The sequence below is a fragment of the Pituophis catenifer genome, unplaced genomic scaffold (genome assembly GCF_029215685.1).
Source record: "Pituophis catenifer annectens isolate HBS135680 unplaced genomic scaffold, rPitCat1.0.hap2 SCAF_1, whole genome shotgun sequence".
NCBI lineage: Eukaryota > Metazoa > Chordata > Lepidosauria > Squamata > Colubridae > Pituophis > Pituophis catenifer.
This window is the reverse complement of record NW_027256881.1, coordinates 325,631,174-325,656,020: the sequence shown is the minus strand read 5'-3', so window position 1 is coordinate 325,656,020 and position 24,847 is coordinate 325,631,174. Positions and strand designations below refer to the sequence as shown.

Genomic DNA, 24,847 nt, shown 5'->3' with positions numbered 1-24,847 from the left:
ATTTAGTGTTTCAGAAAAAGATGTTTGGAACTTCCAATGATTCTATTTGAAGATGAACAGAAAATAATGTACAGTACATTAAAACTCAGTTAAAAAGAAACTCATTTAAAATTTCCTTGTTCATCACCCCCACATTTATGCATTGCTTTTTATATTTTATTATTGACTAAAATATAAAGTTCTATATGACTTCTAATTATGGTTTGGATCGATGCTTTTATCTCATCATATTCCATTAACTTTTATTTCCGCACTCCTTCCGCCGTGCTGTGAAGACCTTTTTATTCCATCAAGAGGGCTTGGCCTAATCTCTTCCCTTTTAAATATGTAAATTTTAATCTGTTTTTAAATTATTGGGGTATTTTAATTTGTCTGGGCCAAATAATTTAATTTGATTTTATCGGGTTTTTAAATTTTGTGTATTTATGTATTTTATTGTTGGCTGTTCACCGCCCTGAGTCCTTTGGGAGTAGGGCAGTATACAAATCAAATAAACTAAACTAAACTAAACTTTATTTTAAAAGAACATACCAAATTCAGTCACATACAATACTTACATGTTTGGGCCATCTAGTAAAGGAAGACTGTATGCAAATCAAATCAGGAAATGATCTCTGATTCATTAGCTAGCAATTTAGAGAATGCTAATTTCTAGCAATGAGAAAGCAAAAGGAAAAAAAACCCTAGAGACAAATCATAGAGGCAATATTTACATGGAAAGACAAAAGCCATGTTTTACTACCAGTATTTGGAACCTGCTGTCCTTTTCTTCAATGAGTTTGGTAAGGATAATGCTTTACTTCTGGCCAACAGCTGCTTGTATTTTTGTCAGCATTCCTTTGCTAAAAATAAAAACTGGAGATCAAAGACGCTTGACTAATATCTTTTTCCTGGAAATTTACAGCATAACATCTGCTAAAAATGGCACCAGTTATCTTTATAATATCCACTATCTTTCATTAACCAATCAGGTAACATCATCAGTGCACAAATATTCTTTTCTATTGATACCGTGATCGATGGACAGTTTATTGACTCCTTTTTTTCAGGTGATTCTAAGGTTGAAGAAAAGTCTACAACCACATCTCTTGCTTGCTTGAGTATTTTTAAAATGCTAAGCCCATCACTGATTCTTCGTGTAAATAAGAAACAGAAAAACTAGGCAGAACTGGCTCTCTTGGTCTAGTATTCTCCTTATTACTCTTATTTGGAAACAGAACTTTATTTAGATACAAGCCAGGTCTCTTAAGGAAAAGGAGGAAGATTCTGGTTTGCTAATTGCTCTAATGTATAAACACCATTTTCCTTTAACAAAGTAATATGACATTTAATGGATCTTCCTATCCTTTTAAATAGTTTCAGTGCTGTGATACTGATCGTGGTCATGTTTATAGCAAATTAGTAGGTGATTCCTTTTTCTAATCCTCTGTTTCCAAACAAGAAACAGCCCTTTTCTTTGCCTGTCATAGTAGCTAAGAGGAGGAGGAGCAAAGAGGCCCAAGTCTCCACCGTCCAGTCACAATTCAAATCTCTGCTCCACCTCATTGGCTATCATTTTTGCAATGGCAAGGGAGGAGGTAGCAGCAGGTGAAGGGGCATTCCTGACATGGAGTATTCGAGCAGCAATGTCTCCAGTTCCACTATCAAACACAAAATCATCAATCAAGTTCCCACCACTGTCCAAGGCTTGAGCTCTGACTCCAGCAGGTCCTCTGCAAAAAGAAAGACATTAAACATTCAATATTTAATTTGATAACGCCCCCTAACGAAAGTGACTTAATATGAGATAATACAATTACTGCACTATTATGGTTGATTATAGAACAGAATAAAACAGTCATAGACCAATAAAAATTTATATTTTGTAAAACAAATGAAATGAAAATATCCCTTGACATCAATAACTGTGGCAATCATTTGTGGGCAAAACTTACATATAACGTAGCACAACTTTGCTACTTTTAGAGAAATAAATTTATCCTGATTGTTTAACAGATAATGGTTAATTATATACACTTGATTTTAGCTAACCACTGAGAGGCTTATCAAGTTTGTTTCTTTAAATTCAATTGCACAAGGGTTCAGGGTTTGCATTTGGTATTTAAGTTGTAAACAAAGGGCTCTACTCCCAAAAATAGATAGTGTCAGATGGTGTTAAAAAAACAAAATGGGACCAGGACAAAAAATTATTTTGATAACTTTGCATTATATTAAAGACAAAGACTCTTCTTGAGGGAGATGGGTGGTCTAGAAACATGAAATATAAATAAAATAAATATATAATCACTGTGGATTCGTGAATCATTCAAGTTTGATTATACAAAATGTATTAAATCTACAAATCTAATCGGTTATTACTAATAAATCAGGTTAATTCAAAGATTCAGTTCAAAGGATTAATTCAATTAAAATAATAATATATATATATATATGTTAAATATGTTAATATTTATATATATGCCCATATATATAAAATATATATGGGCTCGCAACTTGGGCGTCCTCCTGGATTCACGGCTGTCTTTAGAAGAGCACTTGACGGCCGTGACCGGGAGGATTTTTCATCAGGTTTGCCTGATTCGCCAGTTGCGTCCCTTTCTGGATCGGGACTCGTTACGCACGGTCACTCATGCCCTCGTCACCTCCCGCCTGGACTATTGTAATGCTCTCTACATGGGGCTCCCCTTGAGGAGCACCCGGAGGCTCCAACTGGCGCAGAGTGCGGCCGCGTGGGTGGTAATGGGAGCGACATGGCGCTCCCATGTAACACCTCTCCTGCGCGAGCTGCACTGGCTCCCGGTGGTCTTCTGGGTGCGCTTCAAGGTTTTGGTTACCACCTTTAAAGCGCTCCATGGCTTAGGGCCTGGTTATTTACGGGACCGCCTACTACCACCAATAGCCTCCCACCGACCAGTACGCTCTCATAGAGAGGGACTCCTCCGGGTGCCGTCAGCCAAACAATGTCGGCTGGCGACCCCTAGGGGGAGAGCCTTCTCTGTGGGGGCACCTACCATCTGGAATGGGCTCCCCCCAGAGATACGGAGGATCCCGGATCTGCGCACCTTCCGCCGCGCTGTGAAGACCTTTTTATTCCATCAGGCGGGCTTGGCCTAATCTCTTCCCTTTTTAAATATGTAAATTTTAATTTGTTTTTAAATCATTGGGGTGTTTTAATTTGTCTGGGCCAAAATGATTTAATCTGATTTTATCTGGTTTTTAAATTTTTTGTATCTATGTTATTTTATTGTCTGGCTGTTCACCGCCCTGAGTCCTTCGGGAGTAGGGTGGTATACAAATCAAATAAAACATAAAACATAAACATATGTGTGCGGAATGTTTGAATCAAGCAATTTATTTGATTTGATGCACTAAATTGATCTGGAAATTCAATCATTGTTTCAACTGGACCTTTGAAATAAAACTTCAGTCCTAATACAGGTAGTCCTCAACTTACAACCATTCATTTAGTGACTGTTCAAACATTACGACACTGAAAAAAGTGAATTATGACCTTGTTCACAAGACTGTTGCAGCATCCCCATGATCATTTGCTCAAACTTCAGATGTTTGGAAACTAGTTCATATTTATGATGGTTTCAGTGTCCTGGGGTCCAATAACCCCCTTTTGCAACTTTCTCTCAAGCAAAGTAACTGTGAGAGGGATCTTGCAGTTCTAGTGGACAGTCACTTAAATATGAACCAGGAATGCACTGCAGCTGGCAAAAAAGCCAACACAGTCCTAGGCTGCATAAACAGAGGGATAGAATGAAGATCACGTGAAGCGTTAATACCATTTTATAATGCCTTAGTAAGACCACACTGTAACTATCTTCCTTTGTTTAATATCCTCCCTTTATCACATTAAAAATTACTATTTAGCAGCACTTTTTGGAAAGGTCCTGGCAGCTGCGCCCAGGTGTACAATGCAGATAGTATATTCCTGCTTCAAGGTGTATACTTAGTTTAAATTACAAACAAACTCAACATGGACAAATCCAGGATTTATTGCCACATAGCAATATGTTTTATTGCTTTAGGATGGTTTAAAATCTAGTTTGCCGTTTAGATGCATACTTTGAAAAAATGGCTCTGGCATATGTAGGCATATAGGCATATTTCTGTATCTGGTCATTAAGTCAAAGACCCAAGCCATTCCTGGCTTGTCCCTCCCAACCTCAAACCTGTTCTTTCAAGGTAAGAGATGAACTCCCTTAAACTGCCTAATCCCCTTTATTACTGCCTTTTTAGCTGCCCTACATCCTGTCTTGTGGGGCTGCTTGCCATGCTGTGGCTCAAGGGTTCCTTGGCATACTGTGGTTCTGGGCCTGCAAGAAATCTCTAAACTACAGCCTCAGTGTGCAGCCTCAGTCACTCCATGAAACTGCAGTTTCCTTACCCCAGAGAGACATGAAGCCACAGCTCAGCCTGGCCCTGCCAGTCACTCTTGCTGCCCTGCACTCAGAGGCTCCTGACACCCCGCACTCCACCATCCCAGCTGCATTTCTCCATTTTCTTGCTCTCCCTGCTGACAAAGTATGCCTGGCCTGGACCCTCCACAAAATGGCCGCCAATCAAGTGAGGCTTTCTTCCACAAGCCTTGCAAAGAAATCAATGTGCTTGGTCAGCAGGAGCAAGAAAACGGTGAAGGTCAACTGGGGACAACTGTCAAAGAACCAATTCCAAATGCAAAAGGTTCAAATTTGCTGATTTTATTGTCCCAGCCTAAGCAATCTTCTCAACTAATGGTTTGCACCTGGGTAAAACTATGTAAGTTTCAACGATATTCAAAGGGGGTGTTGGACTTTGTTCTCTTGTGACTGCCTAGAGCAGTGTTTCTCAACCTTGGAAGCTTGAAGATGGGGGGACGTCAACTCCCAGAATCCCCCAGCCAGCTGGGGGATTCTGGGAGTTGAAGTCCCCCCATCTTCAAGCTTCCAAGGTTGAGAAACACTGGCCTAGAGAATCTAAACTGATTCCTCATTTGATTTCTTCCCCGGCTCTGCCAGTTTCTCTCTTACAATGATGGAGCAGAGTGGCAAGAAATGTGGAGTGCAGAGGACCAGAAGGACATAAATTGGTGAGAGGGGGAGATAAGTGGGAGGGAAATGAGTCATCCCTGTGGTCGTATGGGCAGGTGGGATGCCAAGCGACGAAATTCACGTGACTGCAGGGTCAGTGCAATAGCCTTTAACTTCAAGGAATAAGAACCAGTCATTCTGTGCCACCATAACTTCAAACAGTTGCTGAACAAATGGTTATAACTCATGGAGTACATCTATTTGGCTAAGAAACAGGGGAAATGTGTATCATAATTTTGAATCTCATAGGAATAGCAGAAAAGAAGAGAGGCAGCTATGTTGGACTAGTTTTCATCAAATGCCTTTTTCTGGTGTGACCTCTTTATCATGGAGCTGTTTCTTCAAAATTCTTAAACATATTCAACCAAGGTGGGGGGGAAAATCCATTCTTGACATCTCAGCAATTTTAATTTTTTTTTTACCTCTGAATATCATTGATGGTAACTTCAGGGATGATTCTTTGCAGCTGCTTCAATTGGGCATTTAGAAAACATGCTCTGTACATTTCACCCATCCCATATGAAAAATTCTTCAGCACTAGTTTCCATAAGCCACTGGGAGAAAAAAAAAGAGCAGTTTATTGCGAACTGGTTGGCTAAGGTTAAATTCTCTCATCATCCATAATTGTATAACTCTAAGACGACCTTGGAAAACATCAATATAGAAATATAGTAAATAAATGTGTCTGTGTCTGTGTGTGTTCATAGATCAGATGCAAACAACTAAAAGTACAAACTAATAATCACATCCCAATTACACTGAAGGAATTAAATCAATAGTAACAAAGTCATTTTAGTGCTGTAGCTAAGAAATCCTGCACTGGGATTAATATGTGTCAACTTGATTTAAGTCTTTAATTATTCTGCTGGTTTTCACTTTACATATCTGATTAAGTGGATTTATCTAAAATGTTATGCCATAGTACATTTTTACATTCTTGAGATGCTGTAAAATTGGTTGTTTTTCTAATTGCTTTGAATAAAAATATGATTTTAGTTCATTTTTTATCTAGTAAAACATTTATATTTTTGTTAAATAAATAAGCAATCTTGTCAATTTTTTTGTTTTTTGCCTGCCACTTATGTTTTTCAGATGATAGAAATGGTTCTACTGAACTATCGGTTTTTATAGGGTCAATATTTGTATGTGCTTTTTCTCCCAACATTCCTAAACACAATATTACTTACAACATGAATTGAACCACACACTCAGTCCTTTCCTACATTTCCCACCGCAAGCAATAGAAGTCTTCTTGCAATGCTCACAATTAATATTCAAGTAACAGAAAAATGAGAGACGGCATACTAATTGGAAAATATTACCTGTAAGCAGCTGCATCTATAAAATCATGAATGCTGAAGTCATAAAATCTGTAGCCCTCTCGTTTAAATGCAAGGACTGCATTAGGCCCAAGCCAGACATTACCATCCATCCGTGGGGTAAAATGAATGCCCAGAAAGGGGAAACGGGGATCAGGTACCTGTCATACCAAAACACATGGAACATGTCCTAAATCAAAATTAATTTGAGGTAGGAAAGTACTGGATGTCTGTATCACCTATAAAACTATAAAACAGTTAAAACAAAACAGTTCCCATTTAATTGTTTAGAGATATGGAGAATAAATGGAGTCTATTTTCCAAAGAGATAGTGGCTCTTTTTCATTGGATATGTTTAAGCAGAAGTGAGATGGCCACCTACCAGAGGTGCTTTAATTTGGATTCCTGCATGAATCAAGGTGTTGGAATCAAGGCCTAAATGGCCCATTTCAATTACACATAACAAAATTTTAAAAAAGGAATTTTTAAAGAAAGGAAGAGTAAAGGAAAATATGTGGCAGTAATCTGGAAATGGAATTAAGACATTTTGCAGGCTATTAAAGTTTAAAGATTTTTTTGCAATACTGATAGTGCCTAAAATCCCCCAGGCTTTACTTCCTTCCGACCAATAAGTGAAAGTACTGAGAAATGATATACCGGATAAATGTTTCCTCTAACTAAATAGCACTTCTCTGGCTTCAGCACCAAATAATCTCCACGGAAAGGCACAATGCGGGGCTCTGGGTCACAACCACTGATCTGAGAGAGTCTATCCGAGTAAAGTCCTGCGCAGGTCACAAGATGTCGGCATCGGATTTCTTTCCCCTGTGACAAAAGCAGCACAAATTTACCTCAGCTATAATATACCTAACGCAATCTCAAAAGTAAATAATTCCCGCAGATATTTCTTCTATGTTCCATTTCCTCCAATGTTGCTTCTTATGGTTAAACTGACCTAAAACCCAGGACAGGAAGGGATTACTTTTGGCTCTGAAATAGAAGCTCAAATCAAAGATAAGTCTTTTGGGAATAGAAATAACTTTTGAAGAAAGCTAGCCTGGCCAAACAAATGATACTTTAGCCCCGTGATGGTGAACCTATGACACAGAGAGCCCTCTCTGTGGGCACACTCGCTGTCACCAGTTGCTCTTCCAGTTTCTGGCGTGCTGGCCAGTTGGTCTTTGCGGGCACTGGAGTGCCAGAAAACAGCTGGAAAAACAGCCAAAAAACAGGCCGTTTTTCAGGCCGTTTTCTGGGCTGTTTTTGGGCCTATTCTGGGCCTTTTCCAGGCAGTTTTTCAGGCCATTTTTTGGTCCAAAAATGGCCAGAAATCTGGCTTATTTTTGGCTGTTTTCTGGCCGGTTTTCAGGGCGTTTTCTGGGCCAAAACCAGCCTGAAAAATGGCCCGGAAAACAGCCTGAAAATGACAAAAAACACATGTGCGTGCCGGCCAGCTTGTCTTCAGGTTTCTGGTGCTCCAGCGTGTGCACATACACACGCATATATGCACGTTCCACTTTGGGCACTTGGTGCCAGAAAGGTTCACCATCATTACTTTAGCCAATGGAAAAGGCCAGATGTCCAGCAACTCCACATGACAGGATTACTTGCATTTGAAGTCAGAGTTTTTCGGGGAATGAGAAGCTTTAAGCAATTAATGAAAATGCACAGTTATATTTTTGTAAAAACTACTAGAACTGCCTTTGTAATGTTTTGTAATATGGTTATTATCTTTATCAAATATTTTCAGATATTAAGAATTATGTTTGCTTTTCTATATAGAAGGGCTAAGGAAAACTCCATCAACTAATTTTTAGTATATATTTGTCATTTAAGCAACCTAAACATTACACTCTTCTTTGAAAACACAGATGGCTGAAAAATAACATACACAGGTATAATAACCTTCATTTTTTATATCAGATACGTTTAAAGACTTTGGAATATATTTCTGTTATTATAAAAAGCAGATACTGATGGTGCTTCGTTAATAAATTATTAATCAATTCTGTATATGCATCACTCTGTATATGTCATTTTTACCTTAATATTCTACATCTTCCTATTTTTTTGCTGCAAAAACTGTGAATTAAACTAATATACAAATCAGCATTCTAAGCTTAGTATAAAAATAACTAAAGTATTAACTTACTAAAGCAGCAATTAAGGTAAAATCTTTTTTATGTTTAGTAAGTAAAAAAATACCAGAAGTTCAAATATATGTATTCAAAAAATTGAATGGAATGATTATCTTACCTTTGAATTTCTAACAACAACTGGATATTTCATCCCTACAAATAATAAGATGAAATGAATTGAAATGGGTTATGAAGAATTGTTTTATCCCTTCTGCAAAACTAAAACCCAAGTGATAGTTTCTGAAGAGAAAGTGGGCTCATCTTAGAATAACTTTATTGTCACTTTAAATGTACATTAATCAGCATACATTTAAATGAAATTTCATTGCTTACAGCTCTCAAGGGGTCACCACCTCCAATATGTACTACATAAACATGACAAAAAAACCCCTATGCATATAGCCACACAGACACATATATGATATGACACAGAAACAACACAGTCTAGTTCGGATGTATATATACATGGCGAAAAAAATGAATCTTGCGAGTTTACCAGACGGATGATGGCATAGGGAACAAAGCTGTTCCAGAATCTGGTAGTTTTGCTAGAAATACTTTGAAAATACTCCTCCAGAGGGGGAGCAATAGAAACAGACCATGAAGTGGGTATGTAGGGTCTCTAACAATGCTTCAAGCTCTAAGCACACAGCACTTATAAGTAGTATCCTGAATAATGGGAAGCGATGATCTTCTCGGCTGTCCTTACCACTCTCTGTATGGACTTTCTATCTGAAAGCCATTTTCTTTTTCTTATTGTAGAAGCATCTGTTCTGACCCAGCTCCCCACACACAACAAACCCTCTGAAGTGAACTCAAAAGATTCCTTTATTAGGAATGCCAGAAGCCCCTGCAAAAAGTTTCTCTTGCAGGTTAACAAGTCTGGATGATGAATAGTTGTCTGCCACACCTATTCATCTTTGCCTCCTGCCTTTTATCCCCAGAGCTATGGTGGGGCCTCATTAGCAGTAGTGGCTTTTCCTTCCCCAGGATCGGTCCACGGCTTTCCACTGCTCTTCCCTTCACTGCTTTCAGAAGTAAAAAAATGCCATCAGTTTGTCTGAATTGCATTTCAGTATTTCCGATGATCAACTGTGCCACACGATTTAGATTCGCTAATTTAAATCCTGCTTTCTAGCGAATCTAAATTGTGTGGCACAGCTGATTACCCCCCTCGCTGTTCTACTTACCTTAAGCCTCCTTTTTCCACGCAAAAGGTGTGTTTGTTGTGCAGTGTGCATGTGTGCGTGTGCAGTGTGTGTTTGGTATGTAGTGTGCATACACGCGCAGCGTGCATTTGGTGCGCACCACGCATGCGCAGGCAGCAAACCAGTGGCAAACCGTGGGAGATTTCACCACTGTTGGCAACAATACCTTTGAATTGCATTTTGCTCTCCCCTTATTCTATTTCTCTTCCTGCCCTACTATTCTACTTCCTACCCTACTATTAGGGTAAATAGTATCTATATTACTAGGTATCCTTTGGCAAAAGTGGTCAGAAAATATTTTCTTCTGAATTCTGGGTGTGATGAAACATAAAACAACTTTTTCTTGCTAAATTCTATTTTAGTACAAGGATTTAAAGTATAGATTTCAAACCAAGTAGCAGACCAATTATAATGGCTTCTAAAATACTGTATATTTGTTATTCCTTATTAAATTGCAAGGAATAAAGTTGTTCAATTGTCCTTTTTCCTAGGTATAGCCCCTCTGTCTTTAGGATATGAATGAGTTTTAAAGTAAAATTTAGTATCTATCAAATTTACAGCAATTTTTGAAAAAGTTCTGAAAAGGTATCCTATAATATAATCATCTGAACCGTAACACTTATTCAAAGCAACCTAAGAGTTGAAGGCAATTTCAACCTGGAAGATCTTTAAATGCATGGAAAATACAGTCTGTGTGCATGGACTGTGCTAAACCAGGATTTTTTTTTTTAACCTTGGTTTATTGTACATGGTGTATTGGGTTGGTTCGTACACTTTTCAAATGAAATAAACTTTGTTGTAGCTTAAATTTGTGTCTGCCTAAAGGCCACTCTGGCACATCAAAGATGTATTCTAAAAATAGAAGAGGCCAACTTTTGCTTTTTGAAGAGTTTTAGGAGATGAAATAGGTCCCTTAAGACAGGGCATTCCATCTTGGGGCTGCAAGGGAAATTGCTGGTAGACACACTCTTGGGAACACCATCTTAATGCATGTTGAGTTCAAGGTCTGCATATTACAGTGAATCCTGAGAGGAAAATTCCAAAGAACATTGGGGAAGACTATAACTATAGAGGTGTCAGAAACGAATGATTTACTGTAAATTACCTTCTTTACTTCCTTCAGCACTTTCCTTTGCCATATCCATGTGTTCCACCTCAAACTCTGTCAATACAGTACCTCCAGCTGTCTGAAAATCTTCAGCATAGGCTAGGGCCACCTGCCTGTAGTTCACAATGCCGGTGTATGGGGAATCCAGAGCCATCAACCCCTGAAAAGGTGGACGCAGGGACAACACATCTGTTCACAGGGTCAATATTGAAAGAACAAAGAAGACACAAAGGGGCCATTTGAATCAATGCAACTTTCAGCAAGGCAGCCTACATGCTTATTAGGTCTACGTGTTTACTCAGATAGTGCTGCTTATCAGCAAGGAATGACAGAAGGACAATTTAAAGCATGTGAAAGTGATACTTGACTAATATTTGCCAAAATGGCTTGTTCAAGAAAACTTTAGAGCAGGACCATCTGACATTCCCAGTGCAATTATTGATACCATTCCTACCTTTGAAACCAACAATTGGTAAAGAGATTTGGTGAGGTAAAATACTGAGGAGTGACATGTATGGATTGATACTTATTTCAGGAAATCAAGCATTGATTAGTAGGCATTTGTAGTCTGAGAGCGCAAAATGGAGGATTTTGCCTGCAACTAGCAAGGAGAAGATACAGACAAAGAAGAAAAGAAGATGGGTTCTTGTTTCTGAGCAACTGACTGGGTATGATGGTTGGAGACTTGGAAGAGCGGACCTGCTTTTCTGTCTGAGGTAAAGATTAAGGACATGCTGGGGCTTGATTAAAACTGCCATGAGCTACTAATTCCTGAACAGCCACAGACCTGACTGGAAGAGAATTTGGCCTCAGCTAGAGCTCTTCCAGAGAAACAACACCTGGAAACATATAACCCAAATAAGTGAGCATGTTAGTTTTGCATGGAAAACTCCAAGCAACATGAACAGTGAAGAACGCTTTGTGGTGATCTGTAAGGTATGAAGGTTTGTCCTTCAAACAGAAAACTCAAATCATGCCTGCTGGAAGTAGATGCTTGTGTCATTAGAAGAGAACATAAAGGAATAAAGAGTTTATATATTGCATGACATGAGGGAAGGTAAAATTTTGCTTACTATGATGGGTAAAGCAACTCAGTAGGGGCAAAGAAATGATAGGAATGCCAAAGAACACAAGAAGGAACAAAAGCTTGTGACCCAGAGAAGGAAGAGGAAGAACTGCCGCTCAGCAACCTGCTCTAGAAGCCAGTGCATGGCTTCCACCTTACCAACCTCAGCTTCATGGAAGAGAATGGAAGATACTCAGGCCCTGATAGGTCAAAGAATGCAGGATCCACTTTGAAGAAGAGGTGCAAATTCCCAAATGTGAAAAACTAAGGTTAGAACATGCAGATTTGATATGATGTCATATGTATTATCTTCCAGGTCTGTTCAATGGGCTGCCAAAACTCTTCCAAGTATATAAATAACAGTTGTGCCATCTATTCAGGCGAAAATGAACAAAAATGCCAGAAAAGACCTCAAAAGATTTCTCCAGAGACAAGGAGGAAAATGATGTAGGAAATTGAAAAAGTGGGAAATGCAAGTAGTGTACTTGTCAGCTCTTTCACAAAGAGAAAACAGGATCCTGGGAATCAGAAATCCTGTATTTAATGTTCTATTTTAATTTTAATTTAATGTACTACTATTGTTAAACTGCATGGAGATATTGATTTCAGAATTTGCCCGGTACCATCCCACATTTAACAAGTTATTTGCATAGAAAAGATTAGATACTGCACAGCAAGACAGCACCTTACCCGACAGTAGGGTTCCTTGGCTTGTATTTCTTTGGGAGAGATTAGTTTCAGCCCCCGGACATTATTCTGTGTCCCCCTTTCATAAAGTGCCTTGAGTCTCGGAATTTCTTCATGTTCAACTGCAACAATCAGCTGCCAAAGAAATAAGAAACCAGAGCAACCACAGAACAAAAAAAAAATACCATGAACAACACGAGATAACCACACTGTGAAGTGTGAAACAAAATTAATATTTGATTAAATTAGACTTCAATTAAAATTGCAATATAAATTAATTGTGGTTCATAACTTTATTTAGCTGGAGGGATCTTTCCTTGCTGATATTCTTTCTTGATTAAAAAAAAACCTATTGACTCTTGATTTCTTTGAATCAGAGAACCATAGAAGAAGCCAGTGTCTCTTGCTCCTTAAAAGTAATTGTCAGTGACAGCTGAACTGGTTACAAGTATTATATACCTGCTCCTCCTCTGGGTGATATAAGTATTAGGCTGATTTTTCTCTTATCAGGAAAGAAAAAGACTTGCATTATACCAAGTGTTTTTTCAGAATCCACTCCAAACAGAGAAAACAAAATAGTTTTATCTTATCTTATTCACCATTAGGCCTCTACTAAATACCTTTGTTGACTCAGCAGGTGGCAGCAAGTAGCTTGTCTAGGCTTCAAAGCTAAGCAAGGTGAGGTATTAGTATTTGGATCAGAGCTCACCATGAAATTTGAGGAATCTGCCAGTTGCATGGCCAGGTTGAAGAAAATCTAGTTCTAGTCCTGCCTTAGGCACAAAGCCAGCTGGGTCACCTTGGGCCCATTGTTCCCTCAGCCCTGGGAAGAAGGCAGTGGCAAACCATTTATGAAAAAGAATCATGCCAAGAAAACTGCAAGGACTTGCCAAGTGTCAAAAACTGACTCAAAAGTACAAAAAAAGAGACATTCAATTTAGAATTTATTTTGGGGACAGTTGGAAGAATTTAGTTACTGTATAGTTTAGCAAATGAACTAGTGCAGGGGTCTGCAACCTTAAACACTCAAAGAGCCATTTGGACCCGTTTCCCACAGAAAAAAAACCTCCAGGAACCACAAAACCTGGCTGGGAGTGGTCAACTCCACGTCACTCACTCCCACCCAGTCATGCCTACCCAGCCAGTCATTAGGGCAGAGAACCAGTTGTTAAAAAACACCGGGAACCACAAAACCCTTTTCTATTTTTCTCCTTCTCTCTCCCCCCTCTCTCTGGATCTCTTTATGTCTCTCTCTCCCCCCCCTCTGTATCTCTCTCTCCCCATCTTGCTCTCTATCTCCCCCCTCTGTCTCCTCCCTCTCTCTGTATCTCTCTCTCTCTCTGTATCTCTGTCTCTGTCTCCCCCTCTCCCCCCCCCCCATCTCTCAGATTTCCAAGGCCAGGCGAGGAGTGACTGGGAGGGGAGGGCGAGGCCAGCCAGTGATGGTACAGGGAGCCAAAGCAGAGAGCCCAAAGAGCCACATGCGGCTCCGGAGCTGTGGATTGCTGACACCTGAACTAGTGCAAACAACCTGGTATGTTACAGTTGAAATTTTTTTTAAAGCCTAGTGTTATTCAGGCAATCAGTTTAAGGTACAATCTTGAATGCCTTCCTGTGAGTAAAATTTTCTTTACCTTCTTTCTGCCAATTTAAACAGCACCCAAATTGCTCCCCATTAGATTTAATTGTAAACAGCTGCAGTTTTAGGGAGATGTCACAATAGTCACCCTTCCCTACCATCAAAATTAACTGACATATAATTTTGTTTTTTCAAAGGACACAATTATTCTAAGCTAGATAAATAGATATGCTGATTTGTGTTCATATATACTGCAATTGCAGATATAAAAAGAACAATAAAGCAATGGAACAAGGGAAATGGAGTTAACGCAATCATACTCGTAAGAAGCACACACAAGCATATATATTGGTTTCTGATGTTACTGTAAACGATGGAAAATACTAATCAGTAATATTTCATTCTGTGTAACTCTTAAAACTGCCGATTATATTGTGATTGGAAAGTTGGTTCAGTGATTATAAAACTACTGAAAAAAAATCAGGATAGAGAAGAAAATCCTACAATTCCAAATTGGTGGGTGTCTATCATATGATTCTTTGGCCAATTCTCCTGTTTGAATAATAAAAATAATCATAAATCAAGTGCATTAGAGTTCTAGTAGGATTACCATATTTTTCGGAGTATAAGACGCACTACCTTTTTTGGTGAGGAAAAGAAGAAAAAGAAATCTCTCTCTGCCTCTGAGCAATTTTGCCTCATTGCAGCAAACAGCATGCTTTACTTTCATTTTCATTTTCAGCATAGCTTGATTAGCACAAGGAAAAAAAAAAATCTGCTCCAGCAATTAACCTCTTTGCAGCAAGCAGCAGAGCCCTGCGCAAAACAGTTGAGAGCAAATCAGCTGAGAGTCGGGAGGCAGATCCAATCAACTTGTGCTAATTAGATTGTGCTGAAGCTGAAAGGAGCTGTTTTTTCTTGCTGTTTGCTTGTAAGGAGGTAACTGCTACAAGGCACAGGCTAAAGGGTGGGGACCATTGGGTGGGTGGGGCTATATTCAGTGTATAAAACACACTTAAATTTTCACCCCCTTTTAGGAGGGAAAAAGGTGCATCTTATACTCCAAAAAATACAGTAAGTCTGCTTCTCTTTAGAATCATTTAGAACACTCTAGTAGAGCCACTCCAAGAAAATTAAGTAACTTAATCAACTGTATTTGGAGCTGTACAAGATTAACACCAAAAATTTCAGCACTTACCCTACCTTGCCACATTGTTTATATGGGATTCCTTTTTGGTCACAGTATTCGTAGCAGAGAACAGCTCCTTCTACACACAACTTGGCTTTTAGGGATCCAGGTGTATAGTAGATTCCGCTGTGAATAACACCACTGTTATGCCCACTTTGATGGAGAGCTAAATAGAAAGTTACATCTATCATTTGATTGATCTTCTAATACATAGAAATATTTTGTTAGTCAAAATATTATTGAATTACTTTACATAATTTCATTGTTAGTTCAGGAAAAGATAGCAAGGTAAAATGGAAATAAGCAAAAAAAGAGTGACACAGCATGCATAATATCAAAATATAAACATTTATGTTAAGCAGTAAGATTTAAGAAACTCAAACTAAAATATCAAGCAAATAGAAAATAGACATTTATTCTCATGATCTCTTCCTGATTTTTTTTCTGAGACAGCTATGAATGTCCTATGCAAAACTATGATACATAAGAAACTATATAGATATGATGCGCTTCCATTTGTCAGAAAATGATAGAAATCATACTATTCTATGTAGGCAACAAAATCCATATCCTAGAAATTTTCAATTTTCCATTGAGCAGCCACAAGAAATTATAACATGTTAGTAGGAATTTTAATGTTGTCTTATGACAAATGAGATGTAAAATTGACCTATCAAAAAGATTTTTAATGGATTGTATCTACCTGAACTAGAGGTAGTCCACATTCAGCAACCACAATTGAGACCAGCAACTTGGTTATTAAGCTAAGTGGTCACTAAATGAAACCATAATTGTGTTAATGCTTTTACTTCAGCTTTCCTTTGCTTTATAGACCTGTGAAGATGGTAAATCCAAGGACTGGTCACGAACCATCGTTAATTGTGAACTGTGGTTAAACAAGGCAGTCACTAAACAAGGGCTACCTGTATAACATTTAATACTAAAAGACTACTGTACCTATAAGTTAAACATATGATTGGAAATAATACAGAAGTCTGTCAACTGTTTTATCAATTTCAGATGTCATACCTAATTCCTTTTCCTTTTCAAGTACTGCAAAAACAAGAGACGGATGCCGCAGGCTAAGCTCCCTGGCGGATGCTAGACCCACAATTCCACCACCAATGACAACGACATCAAAGGTACTATCAAAAAAATTGTAAAGATCACTTGCAAGGCACATACTCGATTTTTTTTTAAAAAAATTAAAGATTACAACTTTTTTTTATTATGAACTATAATGGCTTATAGTTATTAGGCAATGATTCCCGTATTAAGCCACATATTGAATAATCATGGTCTGCTCCATAACCACAACTGACTGGGTTCATGCAAGCCAAACCCAAAACTGTGGCTTAAAATAGCAGGATCCATCCAACACGCCGCACATGTCAGCCAGACAAAGCTCATTAGGACTTAAGTGTAATCTGTAAAACCAGCCAATTTCTGAATTTCTATTTAGTGGTACTCCTACTGTGCAGGAGTTGTTGCTGGCATGGAAACGGAGAGGTGCCTAAGAGCTGGTGCAGTTGCATCTCAGATTGTAACAAATCATAATCATAAATTTTATTTCTCAAGCATATATAACAGGTAAAAGTATAATAATTTGAATACATGAAAAAAGTAAGTAAAAAAGGAATATTAGGACAGGGACAGTAGGCACGCTGGTGCACTTATAATACTTAATACTTAAGCTCGGGGCATTAGTTTAAATTGCGCTGCTTCTCTTTCCCTTTCAGGATTTCCCCCGCAGAGGAAAACTCGCCCTGTTGAATGTCTACCTAGCAGCGGCTGCTAAAGTTAGGACTGCAGAGCCGGCTGCTCGGCGCTTGCAGGCTGCTGCCCTGGGGAAGGCGGCGCAGACCACGGGGCTCGAGGGCCAGGACGGACGCCGCCACCGGCTGCTCACCTCCTCCGTCGGCCGTTGTCGGCGCTGAGAGGCCGCGAGGGCATCGCCCGACCCCCGGCCCAACAAGGGCGCCAGGCCCCGCCGACGGCCCGAATCCACGCCGGGATCATTGCGAGCTCTGGCGGGCGGGAAGGCGAGCGAGCCTGTCTGCCCGACTCCTCCTCTTTCTCCGCCCGCTACAAGTCGTCCGGCCCTGCGAGGGTGGGTGGAGGGTGGGGAGAAGCCGGATCCGACGACCGCGCAGGGCGGGCCCGTTACGACCGAAGGAATCCCGCGGAGGCGGACACCAGAAGCACCGCGCCATTCCGCCCGGGGTGCGTTTCCCCACAGTGTGTCGCCATTCCGGGGCTTCGGAGAGGGAGGCAGGCCGGACTGGCTGGCTGGGCTTCCTCCCCATGCAGGGAGGGAAGGTCGGGGCGGCCTTTTTGCCAGCTGTGGCCTCATCCCGCTTGCAACGTCCCTCGAGCCTCTTTGCAGCAGCCCTGGTCGCTTTGCCAAGGCGGTGCTAATCCCGGGGGAGGGGGGGCATCAGCCCTTTGCAGCGGCTCTCGGGAGCTGGGCTGGGGAGGCTCTCCCATTGTGTTCAATTGCAGGGCAGGCCTGAAGGTCTAAGTCAGAGGTCTTCAAACTTGGCAGCTTTAAGACTTGTGGACTTCAATTCCCAGAATTCTCCAGCCAGCTTTGCTGGCTGGAGAATTCTGGGAGTTGAAGTCCACAAGCTTTGCTGGCTGGAGAATTCTGGGAGTTGAAGTCCACAAGTCTTAAAGCTGCCAAGTTTGAAGACCTCTGGTCTAAGTTGTGAGGTGAAGGAGAGATGCGGAAGGGGCTTTTGCCTTCTATAATACAGTAGCCCCAAACGTCTGAGCTTTTTTTCCCCATCAGCCATTGTTCTTTTCTTTCCTTGCTCGCCAGTACGGAGAGAACTGCCCTCTAATTTGCCGCAATGTTGTAGTAGAGATGGGGCAGAGATCATGGCTAGATTAAGGGGCTGCCATGAGCCATAATGCACTTTTTTTTTTTTTGGTGGTGCAAATCCACCCCATATGTGTCTCGTCATCCTTGGGTCAGACCTTACTGATCACAGTAATGTGACTGGTTTCTGGAAAGCCACTGAGACTGTCATGACTATGATCTCTTTTTCAGAAGTGACACGATGTTGACGGAAGTGCTGAGCCGCCAAACGAAATGGTTGAAGAGACAGCCGCCTGCTGGGCTGCGGAGGCATTTCTGGGGATGGTTAAATGCAGTGTTCAATCAGTAAGAACACAGGCAAGAAAAATAAAGTCGTTTCCATAATAAGTTGCTTGTACGATGCCGGTTGAAACTAGTTGGCAGATATGATTGCCTTCTGAACCAGCCTTGAGAATTGTAGCACTCTTATTAAGAGTGACCTGGGGTTTGAATTTTCCTAGCTCTCTCCTGAAAGTATGAACGATTCTCCAGGTTGACATGACCATTAGGTTAAAGAAGGCAGCTGCCGTAGGAGGCACTTGCTTGGGAAAATTGTGAACCCTAACACTTCTGAGCTCCTAAAGGTGGGCTCCTGCCTTTTGGTTTCATGGAAGATTTGTGGAAGGGAAAGAGATGCTGTTTGTATCTCAGATAGCAAAATGTGAGTTGTAAGCCCATACCTACTAGGCAATCCTATCTCATATATAGTAGTACAGTAATCTTTGATGTTTTTCATATATTGAAATTAATTAGCGGTATATGCACTTGGTATGATTCAATACAAGTACTTTAAATCTCATGCAAGTGCAACACATCCCTGCTATAAAGGAGCCTGACATTTAAAAATTTTTGAAGCTGCAGAATCCTAGTGCAGGGGTGAAATACTCCCGGATCGGACTGGATCGCCTGATCCAGTAGTGATCTTGGCTGGTGGTTCGGCAATCCGCTAGCGATTTCTGGTTTTAACCAGGAAGTTAAAAAATGCTTTTAAAAGACTCTGACGATCCCAGTTGAGCCGCCCGATCATCGGAGGCTTTTTTTTTTTTTTAACTTTTAAAAGCATTTTTTCAGCCGAAGGAAAAATGCTTTTAAAAGTAAAAAAAAAAGCCTCTGATGATTGCGTGTCTCAGCTGGGCATGGGCGGGCGGGGGGGGCAGGGATTTTTGCTACCGGTTCTCCGAACCACCAGCCACCATCGCTACTGGTTTGGGCGATCCGGTCTGAACTGGGAGCATTTCACCCTTGGAAAAAAGGTTTTTAAAGCACAAGGGCTGGATTCATATAGCATATTAAGCCAAAAAGCTAAAACAAATATCTTTTTATTGTGTAAATGAATCCCACATTTACTGGTGGAAATGATTTATAAATTACATATAATCTGCAGTATTTTTCTCAACTTTCTTTGGGCTGTGGGAGGAGTCTATTAATAGGAAAACTTTAACCTTCTTCCCCCAAGGCTATTTTCCACTCTGACCTACACAATGATTTACTTAGTGAATAATACACCACATTTATTTTTTAAGCAGGTTTCTTGCACAGAAGTGTACAAATGTAAGGCTGTGACCCTAACATTAGATAAACTAATACAGCTAATTTCTAAAATCATGCCAGGAAAAGCAGCTGGTTGGGAAGTCGGCAGGGCCGAAGCCCAGAGATGGTTATGTATGGGCCAGCCCTCTGGAACAGCCTCCTGTGGGAAGTTTGATTGGTCCAACTTGAGGAACCTTCCAGAAACTGCTGAAAATGGAGCATTTCCAGAAGGTTGAAGGGGAATTGACAGCAGACGCTGTTTCAAGTTATATGTTTTTGTATTTTATAATAATGTATTTTTGCTATCTCTTGTGAGCCACTAAGTTTTCTTATGATTATGGTGGGATATTAATGTAATACGTAAGTAAATAAATGCTCCAGTGAACTAGTTTAAAAACCCTAAAGAATTGTAATTTTCATTGTATTAATTGGGAGAAATCTTATTTAGGCCAATTTCATCTGAATGCTCTAACGTTAAGGAACAAAGGATATTAACACATGTTACATAGGGGAGATAGTTTCTTCAGGATCACATCAGGAAAAAAATAAATTCCTTGTCTGCCATGATGCCCATAATTATCACATAGCCCCAGGACTTTTATTTCAAGCCTGTCCATTAAATACAGATGCATACTGTAGTCCTCAATTTACAACCACACTTAGGACAGGAATTTCTGTTGTTAGTTGATGCTGTCATAAAGCGAGCCATGACCCAACTGGATTTTACAATCATTTTTATGGCAGTCATGTGGTTCTTAAGCAAATTCAGCATCTCCAATTGATGTCTTTTGTCAGAAACTGGCTGGGTAGGTCAAAAATTGCATTCATATGACAGTAGGATGTTACGACTGGTTGTAAATGCAAACCGATTGCCAAGAGCCTGAATTGCAGTGTGACCATGGGGTTTGGGCGGCTTGTGTATGTCATCACATAAGTGTGATGACAGGTCATAAATCACTTTTTCTGTCATAACTTTGAACCATTTTTAAATGAATGGTCCTAAGTCGAGCACTATCTGTATTTAATGAATCTTTAATCCAGTGTTTCTCACATTTGGCAACTTTTAGATGCGTGGACCATCAACTCCTGGAATTCTCCAACCAGCATGTTCACACATCTTAAAACTGCCAATTTGCAAAACACTAGTTTAATTTGTGGTCCTTTACACCGTTTATGTTGATTTGAAGATACTGCATGTAGTGGAAAGAACTCATTTTGATGCCTTCTTGCCAGGGTTGACCGTGAACGAATCCAGGCTGTTGGTCCAGATAGAGCGGCTTCAGAGTGGCTTCTTCGGTGTGGTGCGTCGGTGCGCTACCATGGCTATGACAAATGGCAACAAGATTACAATGCACTCCCTATGGGGCCACTGGAGAAATATAAGATCCAAGCAATCAATGCCACAGAATCTTGCATCATGAACAAGGGATTTGATTATTTTGGTATGTAACTGAGCCTAATATAACTAATTTAATCAGTAAATATACCCAAACAAATTGTTTGATAAAGTTTGTTATTTGCCTGCTAGCAAGAAGCTTGTCTTTTTTAAAGAATTGGGCAAAGGACATCATAGAAACTACATCCTATTTGGTGTATTGCTTTTGTACATGGCGAAGTCTGCCTAAGGGCAGTTCACTTCAGTAATAGTGCATAGCAGTTGTTTCATTTGCACCACTAGCATCTTGGTGGTATCTACTGAAATCAGGAAGACAATCCCCCCTCTCCCCATAACACAATATCCTTTACCTATTTCATGCCAGTCTTTCACAGGATTACCAAAAGTGTAATTTTGAGACTATAGGCAACCTTCCCTGATCTGCTGCCTTTCAAATGAGTTGGGTTTCAATTCTTACAATGCCCAGCCAGCACAAGCAACGCACAATTGATTCTTAGCCAGGTTAGGGAGGATTGTGTTTAGGAATATGTTTGCCTTACAAGTAATACAAAACAGAATATGATTTTGTTTGGATTATAGCAGGGGGTGTCAAATTCGCCGGCCGGATGTGACACATGCTGGCCCTGCCTCTGCCCAGTTTAGCGAAGGGAGGGGGGAAGTCCCGCTATGTCACATGATGCCATTGTAATGATGCAAGTTTGACACCCCTGAATTATAGGATAAATGATATTCTCCATAAAGATTTAGAGTTCTGTGCAAACTAGGAAACTGGAATTATACCATGCCAAAATCCTGATTAGTTATGGGTTTTGTCATAATATTGGTCCAACTAAATCACTGACTGGTAAATCTATTGTATGTAGACAGATGCCCTGCCTAGAGATGTTAGAAATAGATTCAGGTCCTTTTCTCAAGAGTTTTAGTCCTTTCTTTAAAGAGGACTATCACTTTCACCAGAGGTTCCTAAAAAAAAACTTTTTAAAAATTTCTATGAGAAGTTAAGATTATTTTCTCCACAGTTGTGAAAATAAACTGTAAGGGAAGGGGACTTTGCCTGTTCAATTGCACCCTATATAATATGTAAGGCACAAATTCATTATCGTAATCCTGAATTATATGTGGCCTCTCTGGATTGCTTTACCAAAATCAGAATGGTTTGATTTTATCTAATGCCAATGTAAGTAGAAAGGCTCCACTTTATGGCTGTAGGTACAGCCTTTAAGGCTGTACTTAATGAAGCTTTGCTATTGCTATTGTTATTGCTATTGCTGGGTTCGCAAACTAATAGTGACTTAGCATGTTCCGTACGATGGAATAGTTTTACATTAAGCTATAAACCAGAGTTTTAAATCCTTAATAGCCAAGTTCATGCAACAAACTGAACTAAAAGTAAGCAAAGCAAATTGTGACTTAAAATGACGTGAGTCCAGTCAGTATATGGATAAGAGCAGAAGCCCTTCACATAACCTTTTTGTAAGCCCTTCCGTTAACAAAAGACATTATGCTATTTCAGATGGTCTAAAGCATCTTGAAGAAATAAAGTTTTGCAAGTGCATATACATTGAGGATGCATGCTTACAACGGATTAGCGAGACCCCAAGCCTGCAGAATAGCCTGCTGCGTTTGTTTCTCATTTCTTGTGGGAATGTTACAGACAAAGGCATCATCGCATTGCATAAGCTCAGGTATGTAACACAATTAACACACATCTGTATTTTATATAGTAGTTACGTTGATTATGTGGGCTATTTTCCCTGCTGCAGCCTAGATAAATTAGAGACAGTTAAGTTCTTGGTTTTCTCTGAGCTTGATTATTTTCCTTCATTACAGGTAGTCTTCAACTTACAACAACAATTAAAATTGGAATTTCTGTCCTGTTATTGCAGTCCTAAGATCAGTTGGACCTGATATTACTACAATTTTCATAGCAGTCATTAACTGAATCAGATGGTCATTAATTAAATCACATAGTTATTAAGCAAATCCAGCTTCCCCAATCGGCATTATTTGCAATGACCGGACTGTTGAATTCGGCAACCAGTTGTAAACGCAAGCTGGTTCCAAATGCCCTCATTGTGATGATGTGACAATGGGGGTGGTGTGGTGGTTGTAAGTGCAAGTTCAGGTCACAAGTCATTTTTTCCAAGGCTGTCATAATTTTGAACCATTAAACAGTTGTAAGTTGAGGACTTCCTATAGTAGGAAACCTGTTACATATAAACAATCAGCAGTCTTCACTCATCCATGCGCTGGTGAAGATATCTAGCCCACATGTGCAGGAAAACAAGCCAGCTTAGATGTCTATGGAGATTCTCAGTCATCCAGGTCATGGTTGTCCCAAAGGTGCTTTTTTTTTCAAGAGGCAATTGGACTTTCTGGTTTTTCTTTGAAGACGTTTCGCTTCTCATCCAAGAAGCTTCTTCCAGTCAGCACTGAAGAAGCTTCTTGGATGAGAAGCGAGACGTCTTCAAAGAAAAACCAGAAATCTCTTGAAAAAGCACCTTTGCGACAACCCAGCTTAGAGAAAACTGAGAGCCGCATAGTGAAACATTGAGCTACAGATGTTCTCTACAGTTGAAATTAGAGACTGTTTACAATGTATGTACAGATCCATGTGTCTGTCTAGAATTCTAATTGGGCCACCATCTCTAGATGTTTTTGCCTTTGTGTATGTTAGAAAGCTTACAGTATGTTAATTGCTTCAGTTAATGTACAGGTAGTCCTCGATTTACAACCCTTTGTTTAGTGATTGTTCAAAGTTATAACAGCATTAAAAAAAAGTGACTTATAACTGTTTTTCACACTTACGACTGTTGCAGTATCCCTATGATCATGTGATCAGAATTTGGATGATTGGCAACTGACTCATATTTATGACAGTTACTGTGCCCCAGGGTCATGTGATCACTTTTTTCAACCTCCTGATGAGCAAAGTCAATGGGGAAGCCAGATTCAATTAACAACTGTGGCAAGCAAGGTCATAAAATGGGGCAAAACTCACTCACAACTATCTATTGCTTAGAAATAGAAATGTTGGATTCAATTGTGGGTGTAAGTCGAGGACTACATGTATCAGGTTTTTTTGCTGGGCAAATTGAAAACATGAACATGCGCTTAACTGTATAAATACTTGTAAATTTTTGGGGAGGGAGGAGTGACATAGCATTTATTCTATTTAAAATAAGATATTGATGACACTAGTGAGTATTGTTAAATGGATACCTTTTGCTTTCTGTGTCTCTGAGCAACTATTTTGCTAACAGTAATCTTTCTTCTCCTTTTATTTAATTTCTAACAGCAACCTGGAATATTTGTTCCTGTGTGATCTGCCAGGGATACGAGATAAGGAAAGAACTCTTCAGTCCCTTAAGAAATCAATGCCGGCACTTGAGCTGGAATTAGACTTGGAATGAAATCCTTGCCATTCTATGTGGCATCATTTCCATTATTAAATCTGTGAAACGATCCTCTGAGCAGCCCATGGTTATTGTGGAAAACTTTGGCCTACTTAAGAGAAGAAGGCTGCAGACAGAAGCATGCAAGGAACATAGTCTGCTCCTTAAGCTCTTATACTCCCCTTGCATGAGATACAGAATCCCAGAATGTATGGAAAAGATGAGAAATAAGTCTCCGTTCTTAAGGGTCTTTTATGTTTTTATGGGAAAAGTTGAGATTATGGGATAGATATA

General features: G+C 39.8%; 2 protein-coding genes across 5 annotated transcripts; one reads left to right on the top strand and one right to left on the bottom strand.

The window, feature by feature from the left end:
• Positions 1-134: 134 nt before the first annotated feature.
• Positions 135-17,391, bottom strand: L2HGDH (L-2-hydroxyglutarate dehydrogenase). Of its 4 annotated transcripts, XM_070931689.1 has the most exons (10): positions 17,282-17,391; positions 16,402-16,517; positions 15,387-15,538; positions 12,608-12,739; positions 10,849-11,011; positions 8,654-8,688; positions 7,055-7,222; positions 6,401-6,558; positions 5,501-5,632; positions 135-1,712 (listed from the first exon to the last, which is right to left on the bottom strand). In XM_070931689.1, the coding sequence occupies exons 1-10, from the start codon at positions 17,389-17,391 to the stop codon at positions 1,517-1,519; spliced, it is 1,362 nt and encodes a 453-aa protein (XP_070787790.1). In that variant the 3' UTR covers positions 135-1,516. The 4 variants fall into 4 exon arrangements, with proteins under 4 accessions (XP_070787790.1, XP_070787793.1, XP_070787791.1 ...); XM_070931692.1 differs by lacking the exon at positions 16,402-16,517 and having other exon boundaries at positions 17,282-17,353; XM_070931690.1 differs by lacking the exons at positions 16,402-16,517; positions 17,282-17,391 and having other exon boundaries at positions 15,382-15,473.
• A 108-nt stretch (positions 17,392-17,499) lies between these two features.
• DMAC2L (distal membrane arm assembly component 2 like) lies at positions 17,500-24,624 on the top strand. The gene is made up of 5 exons (XM_070943076.1): positions 17,500-17,595; positions 18,425-18,538; positions 20,996-21,204; positions 22,672-22,843; positions 24,457-24,624. Exons 2-5 carry the CDS (start codon positions 18,435-18,437, stop codon positions 24,569-24,571), a joined length of 600 nt encoding a protein of 199 aa, XP_070799177.1. The 5' UTR covers positions 17,500-17,595; positions 18,425-18,434; the 3' UTR covers positions 24,572-24,624.
• The last annotated feature ends 223 nt before the right edge of the window (positions 24,625-24,847 follow it).